Source organism: Protopterus annectens, chromosome 7.part0 (assembly GCF_019279795.1).
Source record: "Protopterus annectens isolate FY-2018-M chromosome 7.part0, PAN1.0, whole genome shotgun sequence".
Lineage (NCBI taxonomy): Eukaryota > Metazoa > Chordata > Ceratodontiformes > Protopteridae > Protopterus > Protopterus annectens.
In genome coordinates, this window is record NC_056739.1 from 475,202,792 (window position 1) to 475,224,888 (window position 22,097).

At 36.7% G+C, this 22,097-nt stretch overlaps 1 protein-coding gene across 1 annotated transcript in view; it reads right to left on the reverse strand.

Moving 5' to 3' along the window:
- Positions 1-19,594: 19,594 nt before the first annotated feature.
- The window catches only part of LOC122805992 (extracellular calcium-sensing receptor-like), a 304,623-nt gene continuing 302,120 nt past the window's right edge, over positions 19,595-22,097 (reverse strand). Inside the window, 1 exon segment of the mRNA XM_044076233.1 lies at positions 19,595-20,520. Coding sequence (XP_043932168.1) covers positions 19,595-20,520 — 926 coding nt within the window.

A 22,097-nucleotide genomic window follows, 5' to 3' on the forward strand; every position in this document is an offset into this window, starting at 1 on the left:
TGACGGGGACGGAGGTTGGGATTTCCAAGATGCATGAGCCCACAGATGGCAACAGTGGAACTGATATCCCCACCCATAGGCAGTTGCCACTGTTCCTTCACAGCCCAGGATGGGGCTGTGCTGGGGGCTGTGTAGGTGGGGCAACAGCCGGGGCCGTTAGCTTTGCCACACGAGCCTCAAGCTGGCGTAGGGGCCCAAGTACAGTGTCTTGGATCTCCCTTTGCACCACAGACCGGACACCGCGGAGGGTGAGTGGACGAACCCCTCCGGCCACACTTGCAGAGGGGGGACGGGCCCCATCCCCTGCAGCGCTTCCACCCAAAGGTGGCACAGGGCCACCGGAGGGGGGTCCGGCCTGGGCACTAGTGCCAGGTGCAGTCACCAGCTGAGGTGGGAGAGGTGGGTCCGCTGGGACCTGCCTTCCCAAGCGTTCTAGGTTTGTGAGTAGTTATGTTAGTTTGGGTTAGTGGCATTGTATTCCATTCAGATTAGTTGTAACAGCATGCATTGGTATTCCCATCAAATAAACACCCAGATATTAACACCATTGAACAAGGGGCATATCAATATCACATGCATTATTTGAACAGAAATACACAGTCAAACAACATGCAGGGTTGATTAATGGCAACAGGCCATCAGATTTGCAGGTATGAACAGGGCACATGCACGAACAGACATGCATATATTTTTGAAACGGACAAATGTCCATGATTAATGAAATGTTCACATACCATTATTTAGTGGGTGTTGTTATATGGAATTATAGGGTTGGCTGGAGATAGAAAGTGATGACACATTCATATGTTACACATTGATTTACATTTGTAATAGGTACACAATTAAGTTGAGGCTGATGTTTCAAAATAAATTTTATTTGACTGTCAAGCTACACCTGTTACAAATACATCACTATCCTACTTATTTTGAATTTGATCAGATACATCATCCTGCTACACTTTGATGGCAGGACAGGGGACAACTATGGCTGTTTAGTCTGTCAGATAATCATTCATTCTATCTGCAAATTGTTTACTGTGATCACCATATACAGCATTTGGCTAGACATTCCAGATTCTGACACACTGAAATCAGTTTGGTATATTAAGTTGTACTTCCCACATGCATTTAGTTCTGCAGAAATACACTGGGGCTAATATATTCCGGGGTTATTACTACTTTATTTATTCATACATGACCCTTTCTGTCAGTCTCACACATCCTGCAAATTCACAGTTCAGGTTGCTACTTCTGGGCTTTGTTCACATGTTAGACTAGTGGTGATTCAAACACTTTCCAACAGCCTCACTTCTGTCATGATTCAGCATTTCAACAGGGGATATATCTCACATGTGACTACCTCAGATTCTGAAGCTGTACTCTTGAGACTACTGCAGGTTACACTATATTTAATTAATGGTGGGACATCTGTATTACAGCACTGTTTAATTCTATCAATTATATTTCCAGTTACACTTGCATACTGATGAACTTGTTGCAGCCATACCTGCAGACTTTCAAATCTTGCTTGCACATTATATTACTTTTAATCAATACACTGCAGTGTTCTGATACATGCTACAGTATAATATTTATTTACAAGTACAGGGTGGGGTTACTAACCTGCACGATGGTGCATCCGCACCAGCCTACAGGCATGCATCTCGCGATTCATAGAGCGGACACCTGCAGCTGTAATACGAAAGAAGTAATATTGGACTACACATCTCCATGGTATCAGCTAGTTGAAATCCTTACATACATAAGTAAAATGTAACTTACTCAGTAGTGGGGCGTTGGGCATATCCCGGGCCTCCTGGATCCATTCGGACAACTGGTCTTGCTTGCGTCGCTTCAAGTCCGCATGGTGGTGACGGACCTGCTCACCAGTGCATGGAATGCCAGTAGCACTGGTCAGATCACGAGCCAACTGGTCCCATGCCTCTGCCCTATATGCTCCCCATGAGACCTGGCCCTGCATGAGTTGGGCCTCGTGATGATGGACAAGGAGCCAGACCATGTATCTGGACTCCTCAACGCCCCAACGCTGTGCTCAAAAGCAACGTCCCTCACCTACTCCACTCATTCTGACTGCAGCTCTGATCTACAATCGTTTCTGCTGTGTATTCCCACCTATGGGGCTTATATATGCCGCTTTTCCCGCACATTTCTCTGATTGGCCATTTTGGAATTGTATCTACTTCACTGAAAATGCTTTATCATGCTCCATTCTGGATTTTATCCCATATATATGCTATTTCTGCATTTCTAGGTATTGCTGTCATGGCTTAGTGGTTTAGTACCTTGACTCTAGTGCATGGTATCCTGGGTTCGAATCTGGCAGCTGATTTTTGATTTTCCTGACAGAAATGAGTTGAGACCTGTCAATCAAACATGCCAAAAGCACCTTTAAGCATTTAAAACCAGGTCTGCCCTCGTTTGCGTGGAGGTAACGCATGCGCACTGGCAGTTAGCTTGTGGGAGCGTTGCGCAAACGGTGTGCACTGGGATAAACCTTAATTGGCTAGTGACACACATGTTCAGCTAAGCACAGCTAGTTGCAAACAGTTTCAGCCTGTTAAACCGATGCCTAGCAACGGCATGCAGTTTGCAGCTTTTTAAACACTACTCAGCTACGGGCACTCCGTTTCACAGCAGCTTAGCTATCAGTACATTTCTGACTATTTTTATTATTGTGTTACTTCAGAATATATGCTCCATTTCATTCCATTTTACAAAAGGGAATACATTTACATTTGTACAATACTGTCAGGGGGCTTTTTAGTGCTTATTTAAAAAAAAAAAAAAAAAGGTTGTTGTGGAGCTCGAACCCTGCCTGCCTATTCTTAGGCCGGCAACTCTACCGCTAAGTTATTACTTCTTGGCTTACTTTGCATATTAAGTTCTTATATCCTTTTCCACTGATTGCTAACTGTGATTGCGCTAGTAGCACACTCTCGCACACGGGCGCACACAGTAGCAATCATTTACGGGGTTTAAAAAAAAAAAAAAGGTTTTAATTTAATTTTATAACACCTCTTCACTTTATACAGTGATGGTCTATCGGGGCATGTGTTGTGTAGTGTGTTTATTCACATTTCCATGGCCTCTCTCGTGGCTGTTTACTTTCAGCCATTCTAGTCTTCCGGGGGCGTGTCCGCTTGCAGGGCTTAGCCTACAGACACGCCCCCTACTCTCTTACACGGACCGTGTAAGAGTTACTAGTGTGATTCAGCATGCCTCATACACCTCATGCATATGCATGACATGCTGACATCACACAGTTTCACTGCAGCCTCCGTGTAAGAGTTATAACTCTTACACGGAGGCTTCCTGAATTTGGCCCAATGTTAATCATTGTTTTACATACAAATCACTGGCAGTGTGTTTTCTAATTACATGTAATGTTTTTCAATATTTCTTCCTTTGTGTTTGTGATGCAATGAGAGAGTTACATATAATTTCTTAGGAGAATGAAGGATCCCCTCCCACTGCAAAAATCATTAATTTGACATTTTAACCTTTTGGCATTTTTGACATTGGATGTCTGCATTTTGGTTCACTGACATTTTGATGTTCTAGGTTTATAGAGGATCAATGAGGCAAACCTGCTTCAGAAATACTTTATGCCTAGTTAGGAGGGACAGTTGGGCCTGAGCACAAGCTAAGATGTTATCACAGAACAGAAGCAGCATTCCCAGTCAGTGTACACACAGTCCAAAAACACTCTTCATAGTATTTTACCAGAGAGCAGAAAACCCAACAGCTCAGTCAGTTTTGGACTTTGAAATCTTTAGATAACTGCTACACTGTTGTGCACTGAGTACACAACAAACACAATTATCATTACGCTGTAGTTGTGTAATGAAAGTGCATGCTATATCTTTAATGTAGTTTCCTTATGAAAGGTATATATTTAAAATAATTGTCTACCTAACCATTATTTCAGCAGGTCCTGAAGCCATGCCTATAGCCTGATATTACTTTGCAGCCATTTTGTTTGGGGGCTTAACTTCAATGATGTAGCAACAGGCTTCAGTGGACCATCTTGCTGATCTGTAAAGCCTACTAAACTGTGTAATTAATTATTCATGAGGGCTACATTAAGAGCATTTTCTGAATTGTTAAACCTCCCTCAGCAGAAGCAGAAGAGCCTCATGCCAGGGATAGGTAATCTTCTTTTCCTATCTTGTGAATGGGCCCCACAGTATGCATCAAAACTGTAAACTTTCTATGTTTCATCATTAGAGCTAAGCCAGTATTTCCTTTGCACAACAGTGATTTTTGGGGCCCTTTGCCCTCAAATATTGATATCTGCATTATTCTCCATAAGCTTCTCCATTTTGTTTCCACAGCATCTGTGAGATCGTGCCATAAGCTTTTGGTGACTTTTGGTGGCTGGCTCCTTTTTTGTGTCCTAGAAAATCAAAACCATACTGGCAGCCCATATAGTGACCCCACTGCCTTAAATTCAGCAGGGTGTTTGTTGAAAGGTGGGTTCCACATGTGACCTAAGGACAGTCATTTTGAGATGGAAGAGGAAAGGAATTCTAAACTGGAGTTGAGTGCTTGAGTGACATCATGTCCCCACCTGCTACAGATCAAATAATGAAAACTGTATGAATTGCTGAGACTTGCGATGTTGAGTCCAGAGTTGTAGCTAACTATTCTAGTGTCCCTTCACTGGGCATTTTTTCAACCTTCTGTGACAACATTTAGGCCAGCTTATTAACGTCTGTCTCCCGGTCTCAGCAGATGTCTCTTATGAAGTGTAAATTCCCTGTTTACTTTTTCCTTCTTTTTTAATTTTTATTTTATATAAAGAAAAACAAGACAAGTGTGCTAATGTCTTGGAGGAAAGAATACATATGATGCTGTCATGTCAGGTACACATTAAGCTCAGGAATAACACAGTGGCACAAGTCTCACTGGTTCATAAGTTGTTTAACTCAAAGTGAGTTGATTCCAGTTTTGAATGTAGAATGGAGCTGTTAAAGATATGCTACCTGACCCGTATTCCCTTCCTGATTCAATCACATTCAGAATTAAATTAAAAAAATGCAAGACATCCCCCCTTACCCTTTGTTCTCATTTTATTCCTACTACTTTGAAATAAATACAGTTTCCAATACAGTTTCTCCTGCCTTGTATCTTTTAATTAGTTTCATTGCCTCTCACATTCATTCACTTGTCATTTCCCCTCTTTGACCTAAGAACTTGGATTTTCTTTACTTTTTAGCTTCTACCTACAAATCATTCACTTCCTCTAAAAGACTGTTTACTACTTTACTATGTCTCCTCCAGCCCAGGAGAAACCTGATGCATTCTACACTGGGTCAGAACAAATCCAGAATTCTGTTCAGGTATAGTATTGCAGCAGTTGGCTGAAATACTCATGGTCCAAGACATCAGTCAACTCTCTCTCTCTCTCTCTCTCTCTCTCTCTCTAACATGGTATTTTCTATTTAGATCCTGGCAGATTCATGCCCCCATGAGTATTACCATGTTTCTCCTACTCCACTATTTTATTCTGTCCTCTAGTCTATCATCCTCCTCTCTCTTGTTATGTCTTGGAAGGTAATATACTGTATCAGCCCTACAACTCCCTTTTTCCTCTACCATAACTGATGGGGCACTTAACACATATTATGCACCTGGCTACTCCCTTGCCTCGGTGTTAGTTTGGTGCTCTTATCATCAAATATCGGTTGCCCCTTTATTGTTTATTGCTTATGTTCCCATTTCTTCATTCTCTGTCAGTACTGAGCAATCTCTACTAAGGTACAACTGTGGCTGATCCCATTTTGTACTGGCCTATCTTTCTATTATACCACAATGTCCACTCTCCCTTACTGCCTCACTGCTTGAAGCTCACCATCTTCCTGCCCAGATTCCTTGTATTACAGAGTAATACTACTCAGCCATGCTCCAAGTGAACATTGTGTTTTCCGCTACGAGGCTTTTACCTTCGGTCTACAGCCTAAACTGCTGGACTTCTCTTCTTGCTTCTTCATTCTGACAAAACTGCCATATTATTTTCATGCTATGATCATCCAGATGCACCTTTTTAATCCAGCACTAATCCCCTCTGTCCATTCTGTACTATGATGAAGCCTGTCTTTTGCATGTGCTTTATCTCTGTGTTGAGTCCACCAGTTGTCCCACCAGTCCCAAGCCTTTCACCTTGTCTGCTGCTACATCTAATCCATGTAATCCATGGTCATTTTTTTCCTCTGACTGCTGATACAGCTAACAGTACTGAGAATATTGCCTTAATCTCCTTTTTCCTCAAATCTGTTTTCTTTGCTACTACCTCAGCTGTCTGATCTGACAGATAACTGATACTTATATGTACGAGAGCAGGCGGTTACCCCACCAGAGATAAAATAGTTTACCATTTGCCACATGCTGGAGTTCAAGCCTCAAGACTGGCTTCAGAAAAATCTGTTTTTCCTATGAGCCTAGACTCCTAATTCCCTTTGTGACAGAATTGCAAACACTGTAACACTTTTTTTTCTCTCCCCATGATTTCACTGACCCACTTCATTCCAAGCCACACACCACTGTCCCTTTTATTTGTAAAATTTTCTCCTGCACTTCTACCAGTCAGACTTTTTCTCACTGTACTAGTACATAGGTCCATAGGTGGGTACTAGGCATTTGGCCCTAGGGCCTATATAAGTCTAGCCAAAAAGGTACCCTGGCTTTTGCCACCCAAGAAAATTATTTTTCTGTGCCCCTGTCGAGCAGAGCCACAGAAGTGATCCCCAGGGTGAATTTCCTATCTCCCATACAATCATCAAGACTTTTTTTGAAGAGTGCTAATGAGGAGCTTTGTTTGATATAGAAAGGTAGTTTATTTCAGAGTATGGGAAGTCTCTGGGACAAGAATCTATCCCTCCAGCATGTTCTGTTTATTGTTGTGACATGGCTTATGTCCCTAGAGCATGTTATTTGGAGGAATTGGGATTTCTTTAAGTGTAGCATGTCCAACAGCTCTGTGTTTTCTCACCTGCAATCAAGCACATGCTCACTCAGGGGATGATATGAGCAGTTCTTCTCCTCATTTAGGAGAAGGGTTTTATTCAAGGGCGTTTCTGGTGCCAAAGAAAAATTTTTGAAGGCTAGATCTGGACTTTTCCTTTCTGAACCATTTTGTGACATTGCCCAAGTTCAAAATATTGGCACTTCACAACGTTACCCCTTCTTCCTAATTTAAGTTTTCTAGTGACTTTGAATTTAAAAGATGCATATCAACACATTCCTATAGATCCAGTTATTAGACATTTATTAAGGTTTTCTGAGTCTGAATCAAATTATCAGTTATCTGCCTTACCTGCGGGATACCTACTGCTCCAAGGGTCATCGCAGAGTGTCTAGATCATGTGATAGCCTACTGTAGATAGCAGAGTGTTCACATTTTTCCTTATTTAAGTCATTTTCAAAGTGTCAGGAATCACTGACTTGAGTATGGGGTCTCCTACTTTGCCTGTGATTTCAAGAGAAAATTCAGAAGTCTTTTCTGAGTCCGTCTGACAGAATTGTTTTTCTGTGCTCCTTGGTTCAAGGAGCTTTTCTTCTACAGAAAAAAATATATCTGTAATTAGATCTATACCTGAGGTTTTTCACTCAGAATTCCATCTTAGCAAGGGAATTCCTGAATCTGGGTCTCATGGCATCCATTGCAATCATGTTACCTCTTGCAAGACTCTACATGAGGAAGATCTACTGCCACCTATAATCTGTATGGTCCTAGCATTAAAACCCCTTAACTTTTCAGATTCCCCCAGCCCTAACCCTGCACCTAAACTTAATAAAAATCTTCCCATAACATTGCCACTATTCAGACAAATTTGAGGCTAGTGTTATAAAGGGTTGGTCTGGAGATCAGAAGAAAAAATCATTTTCCTTTCTCGACCTTTTGCATGTTCAATATTTAGGATGTTTTGTTTATTAATTCCAGTTTTTAACCATGCCATTAAGAACTTTTGATCATATAGAGGACAATTTTTTATATATATATATATATATATATATATATATATATATATATATATATATATATATCTACAGAGAGAGAAAGATACACATACACGCATATATATATATATATATATATATATATATATATATATATATATATATATATATATATATATATATATATGTGTGTGTGTGTGTGTGTGTGTGTGTGTGTGTGTGTGTGTGTGTGTGTGTGTGTGTGTGTGTGTGTGTGTGTGTGTGTGTGTGTGTATATATATATATATATATATATATATATATATTTCCCAATTTAAGTGAGGGAAGTCTTAGAACTTCGAATTTCATATGGCCGACACCATATGATCAATTTTTTTTCTTTTGTTTAGATGTTTGAAGTTTTAAAACTTCGATCATATGGTCCTGGTCATATGAAATTCAAAGTTCTGAAACTTTGATCATCTAAATGGGACAAACACACACACACACACACACACACACACATATATATATATATATATATATATATATATATATATATATATATATATATAAATATATATATATATATATATATATATATATATATAAAATATATATATAATCTGCTGATATATTACCTTACCTAAGCTTTTAAGGTCAAATGCTTACAACTTATGCCAAAGCCAGCAGTAATTAAATATGAAAATGCTGTCAAAATACACTTAATTATAGTTTGGAAACAGAAGGAGCTGGGAAAGGGGGTGTGGACTGGACTGGCATTCTTCATTTCACCCATTGTAGGAGGGTGTGGAACATGTGTCTGCACATGCCAATATACTAAAATCTTAGTTAGACTAGGGTCATCCATGGTTGCTGTCTGTAAAGGTAGAATGTACAGTTACACTACATGCCCACTACATGCCTACCCTTTAGAATCTACATTATGTATGAGGTTGGTGTTAGGACATAATATGATATATGTGGATGCCTAAGTGATAGCGTTTGCAATCTATATTCACAGCATGAGACTGGGCTGGGATATCTTTGACCAGTGGAAAATGAATGAACCAGATAAATCACAGAGAGCTAATGGCTGTCAAGTATAACGAATACCCCCCCCAAAAAAAAAAAAAAAATAAATAAATAACATACAGCTTAGTGCTGACATAGGCAGCAGTCCAAATGCAGATTATTTTCAGGAAAAAGAGATGAACTGTACATGGAATTTAAATTATTATCCTTATGTTTTTTTTTTTCCACGAAAGTCAGTAGTCCAATAGGGGAGTTTGAATTTCAATGTAAGAAACATCAATATTTGTAGAGATATTTTTCTTCAGTTCTAAAGATATTACAGGGACAAAGCAAGTTTGGAAAGGGTCCAAAGGAAGGCCCTTAAGGGGATGGAGGAACTGGAATTTGAAGAAAAGCTCCAAGAGATGTGATGGTTTATGTAATGGGGCTAGTAATGAGGAACATGATCTTGGCAAAGAAAATATTGAAAAGTCCAGGAAGGAGTATATTTTGAGAAAAAGAAAAGAAGATAACAGTTACAAATAGAGCGGGCAAGGTTTCATTTGCAGTTGAAGACCTGGTAGCGGACATGTGAGATGATATTCCTGAATTAGTGGTATAGACTAGGTTGCTGGGGGCCTTTAAGTATGTATGGGATACTTGGAGGCCATGTGGATGAGGCAGCTGCAAATTAAAAATGCAAGACCTTGGCAGACAAGATAAACTGCCTCCTTTTGCTATCAGTATATTATGATCCAACAATGCAACAGGAGCAGCAGGTTGTTAATGAAAACTAAAGAGTGCCTTTAGTTTTCACTTCATCTGAAACCAGTGTCCTTCTGCATCCTTTTTCCAAATGATAATGCCAGTTTCTGCTTTTTGTTTATGCTTCTCTGCTTTTGTAAAGATTTGTTTTGGTTTTATAACTTTATTTATTTATTGAACTTGTTAGCACTTGATAAATGAGTCAAAAGATCCTTTCAGTCATGATCTGGGTTCAAGGCAATTGCATATGCATGTGCATATTTCAACAAGCAATACAGCTGAACAGAAATTATATTATAAAAACACAATCTGTTTATGTTTTACTTTTCATAGACATTAAAGTAATTCAGATTAGTTAAACATATAAAAATAATTTAAAATAGATTGTGTCAAAGCAGGAATAATTGGTAAAGTATACAAGATGAGGCCATGATAGAGCAGCGCTCTTTTACTAAGTAAAAAACCTTGAATAATAAATAGGTTTATAACCTAAATAAAACATAATAACATTTATGGCTTAGGATAATAGATGAGGTAAAAATATTCTACATGTCATTTATGTATAATAGAGAGAAATGATACAGTTACCATTTAACAGTTAAAAAAAATAACAAAATGATGCAATTTTTTAAAATTTCTAGACTTTTATGCATGATTTCATAAATGAGATATACAGTCATATCACACTATGATACAGTTTTACTATGACACAGTTTTGTCTCAGTCTTGAATTTAAAAATGCATTTATTTGGGTCTTATTTCTGATTATTTATTTTCCTGCTCTGATTGGAAACAATGTATAAGATTTTTATTAAATATCAAAAAATTCACAAAATATGAAAACTTGGAGCATATTTGGGCAAAAATATTACCAGACTCTTTATTACAGCACAACTGGATATCATGATGATTTTACAAAAACACATGAAAAATGTTTTTTTTTTTTTGCATTTAATAATAGAAAAACTAACTGAATGTTAAACTTTAACAGTAAATCATTTGTAATGCAATAGTGTTTATTCATCTGTTTAAAGCACCTGTATTACATTTTAATTTGCATCATGGATATTACATATATATTTCCATTGTTATGCAGTATATGCAAATTTTATTTGTCATTATTTTCATTCACTACAGCATTACATAAGTTGCTCAGTTCTTGCCTTCCCTTTTAACTCACTTCTTCTGAGCACTACTCTGTATATTTTGTGCACACAACTCCCTTCTTTTTTTCTATAAAGTGTATTCCTTCCCTTTTCTAATGATCCCACCTCCCACTTTAATATCTCCTTTGCAATATTCAGTACTTAAATTACACTTTTCGATTCTGATTTCCATTTTCTAATACTTACTTTGTTGATGGCATTGACATTAAACCTAATTTAAGTAATTCAGATTTATTTATTTACTTATTTATTTGGCATTTGTTTACCAGGAAACTTAGACTGGGTCATGAGGTACCCATTTTCAGTGGAGGCCCGAGGAGAAAAACTTCAGATACATATGGTTAACAGTATGAAAAGCTAGACAATCATAATAAAGTCATAACATTCAAGCACAAATATGAAAACAATACATTTAGTTTGCCAGAATGAGAACTTAACAGATATAATAAAGTCATAATTTTCAAGCGCAAAATTTGAAAAACTACACATTAATTTGTTAGAATAAAAAATCAACAGACCTAATAAAGTCATAGTATTCAAGCATAAATTATATGGAAAGCCTGATAATAGGAAGATGTAGCATTATTTACATAACAGATGATTATCATAATTATTATTAATATTTTAGAGGTAATGAAATATGGTAACAGATTATATCAGTGAAGGAGTAGGATAGCACGAGTAGAGAAGGATAGGGTGCGATAGACAGGATAGTAGGAATAGATGTGGAAAAGGGATTAGTGTAACCTCAGGGGAGTATGTGTAGCAAAAAGGAGGGAAGGGTAAGTTAGTAGTGGGGATAGAGAGAGTAGATGTAGAAAAAGGTATAAGAGTACCTCAGCCTGGGCTCATACAAAGCAAATCCAAGCTTTGCTGAAATATTCTTTTATAGAGGTTTTGAAGGAGTGCAAGTCAGTAGCAGTTTTGATAGATAAAGGAAGGGAATTTCTTAGTTCTCTGTATCCAGCGTCATCTGTTTCCTTTTACAAGTTTTTGTTTGTGGTTTTCATGGTTTGGTTATTTAGTGAAGCTATGGCTGCAAAACGGTTGGATATCATTGATGAATCTTTTAATATGTTGGGGAGAACTGAAGAGACCCCGGGTAACTTGACGCACCTTATTCAAGTGTTAACACAAAGGATTGAATCAATAGGTACCAGAATGGACTCTATCGTCTTGAGTCAAAACCTAATAAAACAGCAAATACAGAGTGGCAAACTGAATAACATCATAAAGGGGAATGCCGTTCTGAACCATTCAGGTTTATCTATGAATATAAGTGCTTCCCCTGTTCAATCTAATTTGAATAACACCAAACAAACAACATCTAGCCAGATTAACAATATTAGCAGACTTGGTGGTGACATTGGTAATAATTTTAGTTAAAGAAACAATGTTTCGAATAATGTAGCAAACACAGACATTAATGCTGATCTTGCTAACACTAATGAGCAAGTTCAGCACTTAGTAGGACGGCAATATCCTACTGGTCTTGGTGGACTTCCCACATTACAAGACTGGCTTGTTACACCCTTAGGTCTGTCAGTGAACAATAATTCTCAAGAAAGGGGAAACTCAGTTGTAACTGTTGCTACGCTTCCAGCTCAGTTGAATGAACTGGATGAAAAATTGTTAAAATTTAAAAAGCTCAATCTTGAAATTGAGTACTTAACATTTGTATACAAGAGAACATAGTCCCTAAAGGACTTTGCTTTTGACAATATCTGACAGGATTAATTGCAGATTCAGCTTTTTATGTAGAATTAATCGAGCTGATCAATAAACAGGGTCTGCAATTGCTTGAAGTTATGTGTAGCAAAAGGACTGCAAGACTCTATTGTTCAACTTGACACTGATATTAAGTCTCATGTTGATTTTGAAAGGTACAAGTATGATTAAGCTCGTATCTTTCACAGTACAGTTCAACATATTGTGAAGTTGAAAACTATTAAAATTAAAAAGCTGGAAAGGGACCATTTGCAATACCGTAATAAATCTGCGTATCCTGCACCACCACCTTCTCAGGAATGGCGTAATACGGATGTTACTAATAGTAATGTTTCTAATTCAGGTTTAAGTGTTAATAATACTCAAAATGCCCCCTATAAGGGAAAATAATGACAATGGGCAGGATTTTTCTAATGAAGAACCATCTACAAGTTTTGCGGTTAGTAGTAACAACATCAGAAGGAGTGAAAGTATTAAAAACCAAATGACAAGCTCTAATCAAGCTATTTATAATTATAATGACAACCAGCGTGTACAAGATTATGACAACCAATACAACCAGCATAATCAGCATTCTAATTCTTCATCAGGGCAGGGTTTTACCAGGGGCAAACGTCGTTTTCAGAACCAACGCAGGAGGAACAACAACAGGAGATAACATTTGAAATCGCATGTAGTGAAACTCCTGTTATAATTACTAACACTGGAAGCGATTTTTCTATTTATAATTTTTCTTCTTTTCATGTGTCTAGATAACTGGCTGACATTTTGGTAAAAGGACTAACATTTGTTCCTTCAAGAAGAATGGACATTGCAAAACTGACGTGATTTGAAAATGTTTGTGAGAAAATTAAATTTACAAATTTTATTAGGGGTAAGTAACATAAACAACAACATTTTTAGAGTTTCTAGTTGTTATAATCCACCTTTACATGTTGCTTTACAAAACTTTGAAAGAGTTTCTGAATTAGATTTAAGAATGCTTTATTGTAAAAACAATAAGAACTTCAGTATTCAGTATGATATGACCATTGAAGAAAAACAGCTAGTGAATGTTTTATGGGAGTCTCAGGTCAGGGTTATGAAACCCGACAAAGGAGGGGGCCTGGTATTTATGGACATAATAGATTATAATAACAAAATTCAATCTATCTTAGATTCTGAAGTCTATCAACCAGCCTCCCTAAATAAATACAATATAGCTAACCAGAGAATTAAAATTTACTTTAATAATTTATTCATCGAAGGTAAAATTGATGTTAGTATGTATAATTATATTCAGATGTTCACAACTATTCCAACTATGTTTGGTTTACCCAAAATACATAAAGGTTTAACCAATCCTTCATTTAGACCTATTGTCGACGGTAGACAATCAACAACTTATGCATATGCTAAAATGGTAGATAAGATCTTACAGAAATATGTAATGAGAGAGGAGAAGATAACTAAAGATTATTGGTCAATTTTGGAAAAGTTGAATAGGATTGATTGTGACATGAGTTTAAATTTTGTCACAGTGGATATAATGGATCTTTATACTTGTATCTCTCATGACCAAGGCATTGAATGGGTTGATCAGAGAATGAGAATGCTGGGTGCACCACAAGCTGAGATTTCTCTGATTGAAGAGCTTTTTGATATAATTCTCACTAATAATTTCATCACATTTAATAAGAGTTTTCATTTACAAATCAGAGGAGTAGCAAAGGGTTCCCCCTGTGGGTCAAGCTATGCTAATTTAGTAATGTCACAGTGGGAGAAGACTTTTGTTTTCTTGGAGGAACAGATATGTAGGAATATTCAATTCTATATTAGATATTTGGATGATATTTTTATGCTGTTTAATGGTAATAAAAATGAAACTGATGAGCTGATCGAATATTTTAACAGCACTTCTAATTTTTTACAATTTACTAATGATTTTCAGGAAGAACAGATTTAATTTTTGGATGTGTTTGTTAAGAAAATCGATTAGAAAGTACTTGGGAAGCAAATATATTTAGGAAATCTACTTATTCCAATACTTTCCTTCATTTTACCAGTTCTCATCCATTTTACCAAAAACGCACTGTAGTGAAAGGCCAATTAGTGCATGCTGCACGTATGGTCACTACATCTAATGATTTTGCCTTAGAATGTCTTCAACTTGAAAAGTATGTTTGTTAGAAGAGGTTATCCTGAGGCTCTGGTAGATGGTTTGATTGAAGAAGTTAAAAATAAAAGGAATATAGGTTTATATATCCCCATTCTTGTAAAACAGAACACAGCATGCCAAACGGGGGTGAAGAATACAGATTTGAATACACCACCTAACAGTAACAAATTTGGCTTGTCTTTTATTATGACATATTGTGTTGAAACTGAGCAGATTAGAAACATCATTAACAAAAATTGGAGGTTACTAGAAAATGATGCTAATGTTATAAGCAAAGTGGGAGATAGACCTAGGTTAGTCTATAGAAAAGGTTTTAATTTTAAAAACCTTTTTGATAAAAATAAAATGTTAATAAGTAGACACCCTGGGATGACAGTGTGGTAACTGCCGTTACTGTAGATATGTAGAAATTGGTGCTATTATAACAATCAATGATATTAAGCTTGTAAGTAAGAAGAAATATTATTGTAACTCTAGATCAGTTGTTTATGTGGCTAAATGTGAATTTCTACGTTGGAAAGACTGATCATAGATTACGTGACAGAATTTATGAGAATTTATATAGCATTCAAAGACAAAAGGAAGAAAATGCTTTAGACAAACATGTTAAAACTTTTCCAAATCACACTTTTAAATTTTGGGTTATACAACAAACTGAACATACTCATAGAGGTGGACCCATTAGTTTATATTTGGAGAAGTTAGAACTGTATTGGCAAATTAGATTACCTGCATATTATTACCCAGAGTTAAACGATAAATGCTCTTTAAAGTGTTTGTTAAAATTAAAAAGCATGTACAGATGAAACTGATATTTAGACAGATATTTATTTATGTATATTTTTATATTTAGCTTTATATATATATATATATATATATATATATATATATATATATATACATATATATATATATATATTATATTTTTCATTAGTTATGGGTTTGTATACAAGTTTCAATATGAATAAATCCAGTTTTAAGTTTAAATATTTAGATAGACATAATATATGCGTTTATACAATTAATTTAGTTTTTATTTTATATGGTTACGTATATGAAATTATTTAAGGTGTTACATGAATAAGTGTCTATATGCATTAATTTGAAATAATGCTGCTCTACTTTAAACTGTTGCCTTTTTTTTAAACTTTTTATTTTAAATGTCATGCACTTTTAAATTTTAGGATTTTGCCATCACATGTCTATAATTAATGAGTTTATTTTGAATTGTTGAATGGTGCTTTGTCTGAAGAAGTCTAACTATTAAGTTAGACAAAAAGCAATTAATTAAAACAGTATGAATTATATCTCAGTTCTGTATCCGACTTCATCTGTTTCCTTTTACAATTTCTTAGTTTTGCCACAGAGCAAGAGTAAAGACTTAGGTCTGGGGCTTTGTTAGGTGTATAAGTTGTGAGGAGATGTTTGTCTTAAGATCTGAGATGTTTATTTGGGATATAAAAGTTGATTAATGGGCTAAGAGCAGGACAAGCTAGTAGCTGTGGAAGATTTTGTGTACCGTAGTGTATTGTACGCTTTGGAGGTGGAGGGGGAGTTCAAACCATCTTAAGGAATGTAGGGCTGTACAGTGATGAGTTAAAGGGGTTGTGTTTATGGCAAATGTGGCCGTTTTGTTATAGCAGCACTCTAGTTTTTTTTCTTAGGGAGGTCTGTAAGTTAGTTAGAACTGGGGCCCCATATGACAGTGATGGCAATAGATAGGTTTTGGCCAGGTAATGGTAGCTGCTGTGAGGAAGTTTTTGTTCCTGTATGGCATGCCTAGTTTTGGGTGTTTATTTATTTATTTATTTAATACTGTTTTGTTTGCGTAGGTTAAACTTGAGATTGCCATCAATTGTGACACCTAGTAGTTTGGCATGCTGAACCAATTCAATTTAATTATTGTTGGCTGAAAAGATATTGAAGTTTGTTTTGTTGGAGTTATGGGGTTTGTGGGTAAAGAGAAGGTGCTTTGTTTTTCTGGGGATTCAGTAGGAGTTTGGCACTGGAGATCCATGTTTCTGTGGAAGAGAAAGCTTGTTGTGTTATGTGTTGTGAGTTAATGTATCTGACATGCAGATGATAGTAGAGTAATTTGCATATTAGATTAGAGTGCCTTCACAGGAGGATGTATGTAAGTTATTGATAAAGACACTAAATAGTAATGGGCCAATGATGGATCCTTGAGTACACCTGTGGGGGTGATGTGATATGGGGAGATAGAGCCTTGCCATTTCCTGCCAGTCAAATAGGTAGCTAGAAAACCACTGAAGTGAGGAGGAGGATAAACCAATGTTGGAAATTCCTTTAAGGAGTTAGGGGTGATCATATATCCCAGTTAAAAAAAATCTGTTCCCTCTACCATTCTGTCTACACATGGTACAGGGGATTTTTTTAAATATAAAAAGGCAAAAAGCCACAACATGGAAACACAAATCAAAGTGAAAAACACAAGGACACAGTCCAGCAGAAAAAATGATGAATCAGAATATGGGCATGTGGCCCTGTGGGTTTTATTTTAATTTTTATAATTTTACATCTTGTTACATTTCCAGAAAACATCCCCCCAGTTACCTCTCTTTTCCTCACCACTCCTCCATTTGTTGCATACCTGAGGAAAAAATCCCCTGAAGTCTACTTATCAAACATCTCCATACAAAAAAAATGCTAAACATTCTCGACTTTGTTCCAGACTTGGGGATCTTAGAAATGTTTACTTATTCTCTCTTTAAAAATTGCTTTTCATTTCTTTTTCCCCAATCTTTTCTACACTCCTCTTGCTTGATTATAGTGATTATCATACAATATTTTACATATAAGTTTCTTTTGTTAACAGCAGCTTCCGTTATAGGCTTAATTATGAACTGTTCCATAAGTGATCTTTCACTTAGCAGTCCCATGTCTGTTTCTGTCTGCCTATACTCTTATTAATCCCTAGTAGGGAAGGCAATATCTTGATTGTAGTTCAAATGTTTGCTAAGAATCAGTCCTCTCAGTTCTCTTCCCCTTTCAAGATATTTACTCCCTTTACCTTGATTCCTTTTCTAATTTCCTCCAGTAAGTTCCAAACCCCTCTCGACTCCCTTCTATACCCCTACTATCAGACAGGGTTTACTATCAAATGGGTGATCAAACTTTTTGTGATTCATGGCAGTCCAAAACGCCCCATTCGATAGTATTAATTGAACGAACATACAAATGTAGAAATGCACAACAGGGAATGCACTACAGCATTCGCTGTTGTGACTTTCTACATTTTAATGCAGATCACACTATAGTCGGGATCAGGAAATATACCCTTTCCCTCACTGTAGTGCAATCTTGGAGTTTGCATATATAAGTAGCAGGGAGTGTGGGGGGTGCAGGGGGTCTTGCCCCCCTGCAAGAACAGTCTTTACTGTGGGTTGCTCAGTACTTAGAGTTGCGGAAGTGTGGTGAATGCTTGAATTGTGTCGAATTCAAACATTCAGCACTTCCGCGTTTGACATTTTTCACAGTCATGTTTCCCATATTTGCCAATATGGATCGCACAAACGATAACACGCATATTGCAGGAATGATTAAATAACAGTAAATCTCAGACAGAAGCAGTGGTCTTTATAGGACAACTATATACAAGAATAGCAGAAAAAAATGTTCTAACATATATATTTATATCAGTCTTCTTATTGCAATTTCTGATGAACATTTTCAGAAACTACCTTCATCAGTCCACATTTTTGAAAGATGGATCAAATGGATATCTAGGTATGAAAAGATACCTGTTGACAGGAGGAGAACCAACTCACTCACCTACACAAAATATACAACATGATGTAGTGACCTTGGAAGGTTCATAGGACACTATAGTGTTGTGTCCTTGGAGAGCTGCGCAGGACGCTGTTTCTGTTTTGTATCAGTTCTTACTTCTAGTATTATTTAAAAGATGGACATTTATTTAATCAGTTGCAGGACTGCTGTTTGAAAACATGTAATGGAATAGGGATCATGAGAACACCTGAAAAAAATTGTTACTTCAGAACAAAAATGCCTGTTGTATGCAAAAGACCTGCTTGTGGAAAAGGGATCAAAATGGCCTATTCTCCCTTAGCCAGAAGTGGATATATCTATATCTATATCTATATCTATATCTATATCTATATCTATATCTATATCTATATCTATATCAGTATCTATACATGCTCAGAGACAATCAGGAAAGTACAGGAATATGAAAATCTTCATTTGTGTGTTCATCCAGCCAGCATATTAGAAAGAGATTTTTTCAAGAAAACATATTTCTTTTATACTTAGCTAAGATACAGACTGATATAGAATGGGGAGAAAAAAATTATACAAAAGAATACTTTTGTAATAATCTCATGGCAAATGGGCTGAATTTGAATGTGTGGTAAAGGTTTGTTTGATGCTTCATCAGTAATACACCATTGACCAGCCAGAAAAGTTTTACTTCAGCTGTGTGAAATGGGACTGTTTTTAATCATTAATTCTTCCATTAGCTGTCCTTGATCCAAATAATTCTCATAGTGGGGGATCAGTGGTAGCAGTTTCACACTGGATCCTATTTACTGTGTGCTAGTACATTGTAAGATAATAATAATTCCATACACAGACACATTCTAAGGTATTAATAACAACATATACGAGTACATTCTAAGACTGCAATAATAAAATGCACCAACAAATTCTACAGCAGTAATAATAACATACTAGAAAATTCTAAGGTAGTAATCAAGATATTCTACAAGTAGCTCTGTGATAAAACTCAGGTATCTTGAAATTATTTAAAAAAATCTGTAGCTACTTATATTGTTTGCTATAGACTTTTGGAGTTATCTTTCCCTACCATATATTCTCTGGTGTTCAGTTCTGGCCTCAGTATTATAATGTAACACTTGGGCAGGAATATACAGCCCAGAATTCCAGCACTAGAAGCCAAGATGGCAAATATTTCCACAGCTACCATGTACTTCCCCCTGGTGCTCAGGTAAGCAGGGATAAATGACAGCCACACACTGACAAACACAAGCATGCTAAAGGTAATGTACTTAGCCTCATTGAAGCTGCCAGGTAAGTTTCTGGCCAGGAAGGCAACCACAAATGAGACAATGGCTAGCAAGCCTAAGTATCCCAGCATGCACCAAAATGCAATCACTGAACCTTCATTGCACTCTATGATTATCATTCCATCTTCTGAAGTCTTGTTGAATTCTGGGAATGGAGCAGATACAGACAACCAAATACAACAAATGATCACCTGAACCAGTGATCCAATAATAACAATGGAAATGGATACTTTGGATCCTACCCAGTTCCTCAGTCTGCTCCCTGGCTTCGTGGCACTAAAGGCAATCACTACAGTGACTGTTTTAGCTAAAATACATGACACACATACAGAAAATGTCAAACCAAACACCACTTGGCGAAACATGCAGCTCATTTTCATGGGTTGACCAATTAACAATAGGGAACACAGGAAGGAGAGTGCAAGGGCCACTAACAAAAAGTAGCTGAGCTCACGGTTGTTAGCCTTGACTATTGGAGTGTCCTTGAACTTAATGAAAATGCAGAGAATTGAAACTGTGAAAACACTCAGGGTACTTGAGCAAAAAAGCAGGGAAACTCCGATGCGGTCTTCATAGGATAGATATTCCATGCTTTTTGGAATACAAGTATCTCGCTTATCATTGGACCAGAAATCCTCTGTACATTTTATACAGCTCACAGTATCTTAGGGGAAAAATAAAAGTGAATTAGGGTACATGAATTTGCATTCATTATCACAGCCTATCTTTTTATCATATGATTTTAAAAATTATTGTTAGCCACTGTATCTGTTGTCTGATAGTGCTATGAAAAATGTATTATCCGCAAACAAAAACAAATACAGAAAATGTTAGGCAATAAGGAATGCTAACAGGAGAAGTCATGCCATTTATCTCACTGCTTCTAACCTTCCACTAAACACCTAGTCCTGCTTTTGCTGAACAATCCTTACAGTACATTCCTGTATAATGCAGTCCCTATATATACATTTTATAGTGCTACCAGTTGTAATCTGTGCTTAATTCTTATATCATACCAAGACAAGTGTCAATTGTGATATCTATGATATTATAACCAGTATCCATCCCTCAAATTATGGTAGTTTTCGTGTCAATTGTGATATATATGATATTGCAACCAGTATCCATCCCTCAGATTATGGTATTTTTAGTGTCAATTGTGATATCTATGCTGTTACAACCAGTATCCATCCTTCAAAAGATGGTATTTTTAGTGTCAATTGTGATATTGATGATATTATAACCAGTATCCATCTCTTAAATTATGGTATTTTAAGTGTTGACTGTGATATCTGCGATATTATAACCAGTATTCATCTCTTAAATGATGGCATTGTTATTGTCAGTTGTGATATCTGTGATACTACTAGTATCTATCTCGTAAATTGTGGCATTTTTAATCTGCATACTAAGGAGCAAAGGAGCAGCATATTTCTTGTGACTGCCATAAACAAATAGTGTTGCAACCACATCCAGCAGATGGCTACTGCTTTGATGATTAAATGCCTTATAGTCTGTCTTCTCAATTTAGTTTCACTTGCTTGACATTTTAGACCAATTTGAAAAATGTTGTTAGCTTCTAATAAATAAACAAATGAATAAATAAATAAAATAAATAAGACAATATAGGCCAGTATTTATTCACAGTACATTGCTTTGTGTAAAAAAGCTTGGAAACTAGCAACTCACGAGAAGGAGGCAATTCAGAGATCTAAGTCGTGGCAGTACTATGACCACATAGTGACATGGAAATTAAATTCCCAGTATAAATGATAGCCAGTGACTATGCAAGTGATATTAACATGGCAAAGCAATTCAGAAATGTATAAAGCAGGGATAATGCACCATGGTTTTTACCCGTTCTAAAATCCAAGGAATTGCAGACACATAGGACACTGTATATTTGTGACATCAGCAGTTGTAGCAAAACAAACACATTAGAGGTCACTGTCAGACCTAGCACCCATGTTGGAGTGTGGCATGGTCTTCCATGCCAATGTAGAGTACTATGAATACCTAAGTCACTTCCACTTGCTTGACCAAAAAATTAAAGGCCTGTTTGGATAGGGATGTCATACAGAAGATAACAGAGCACAGGCACCAAAACATAGACTCTAGGGGTCTCATGGACATACCATCCCAGTGAGCATTAAGGTTTGTGTAGCTTTAACTGTCCTACTGACATAGACTTTTCAGTGATCTACAGTGGACACACTAGGAATGTCATAGGTATCAGTCAGA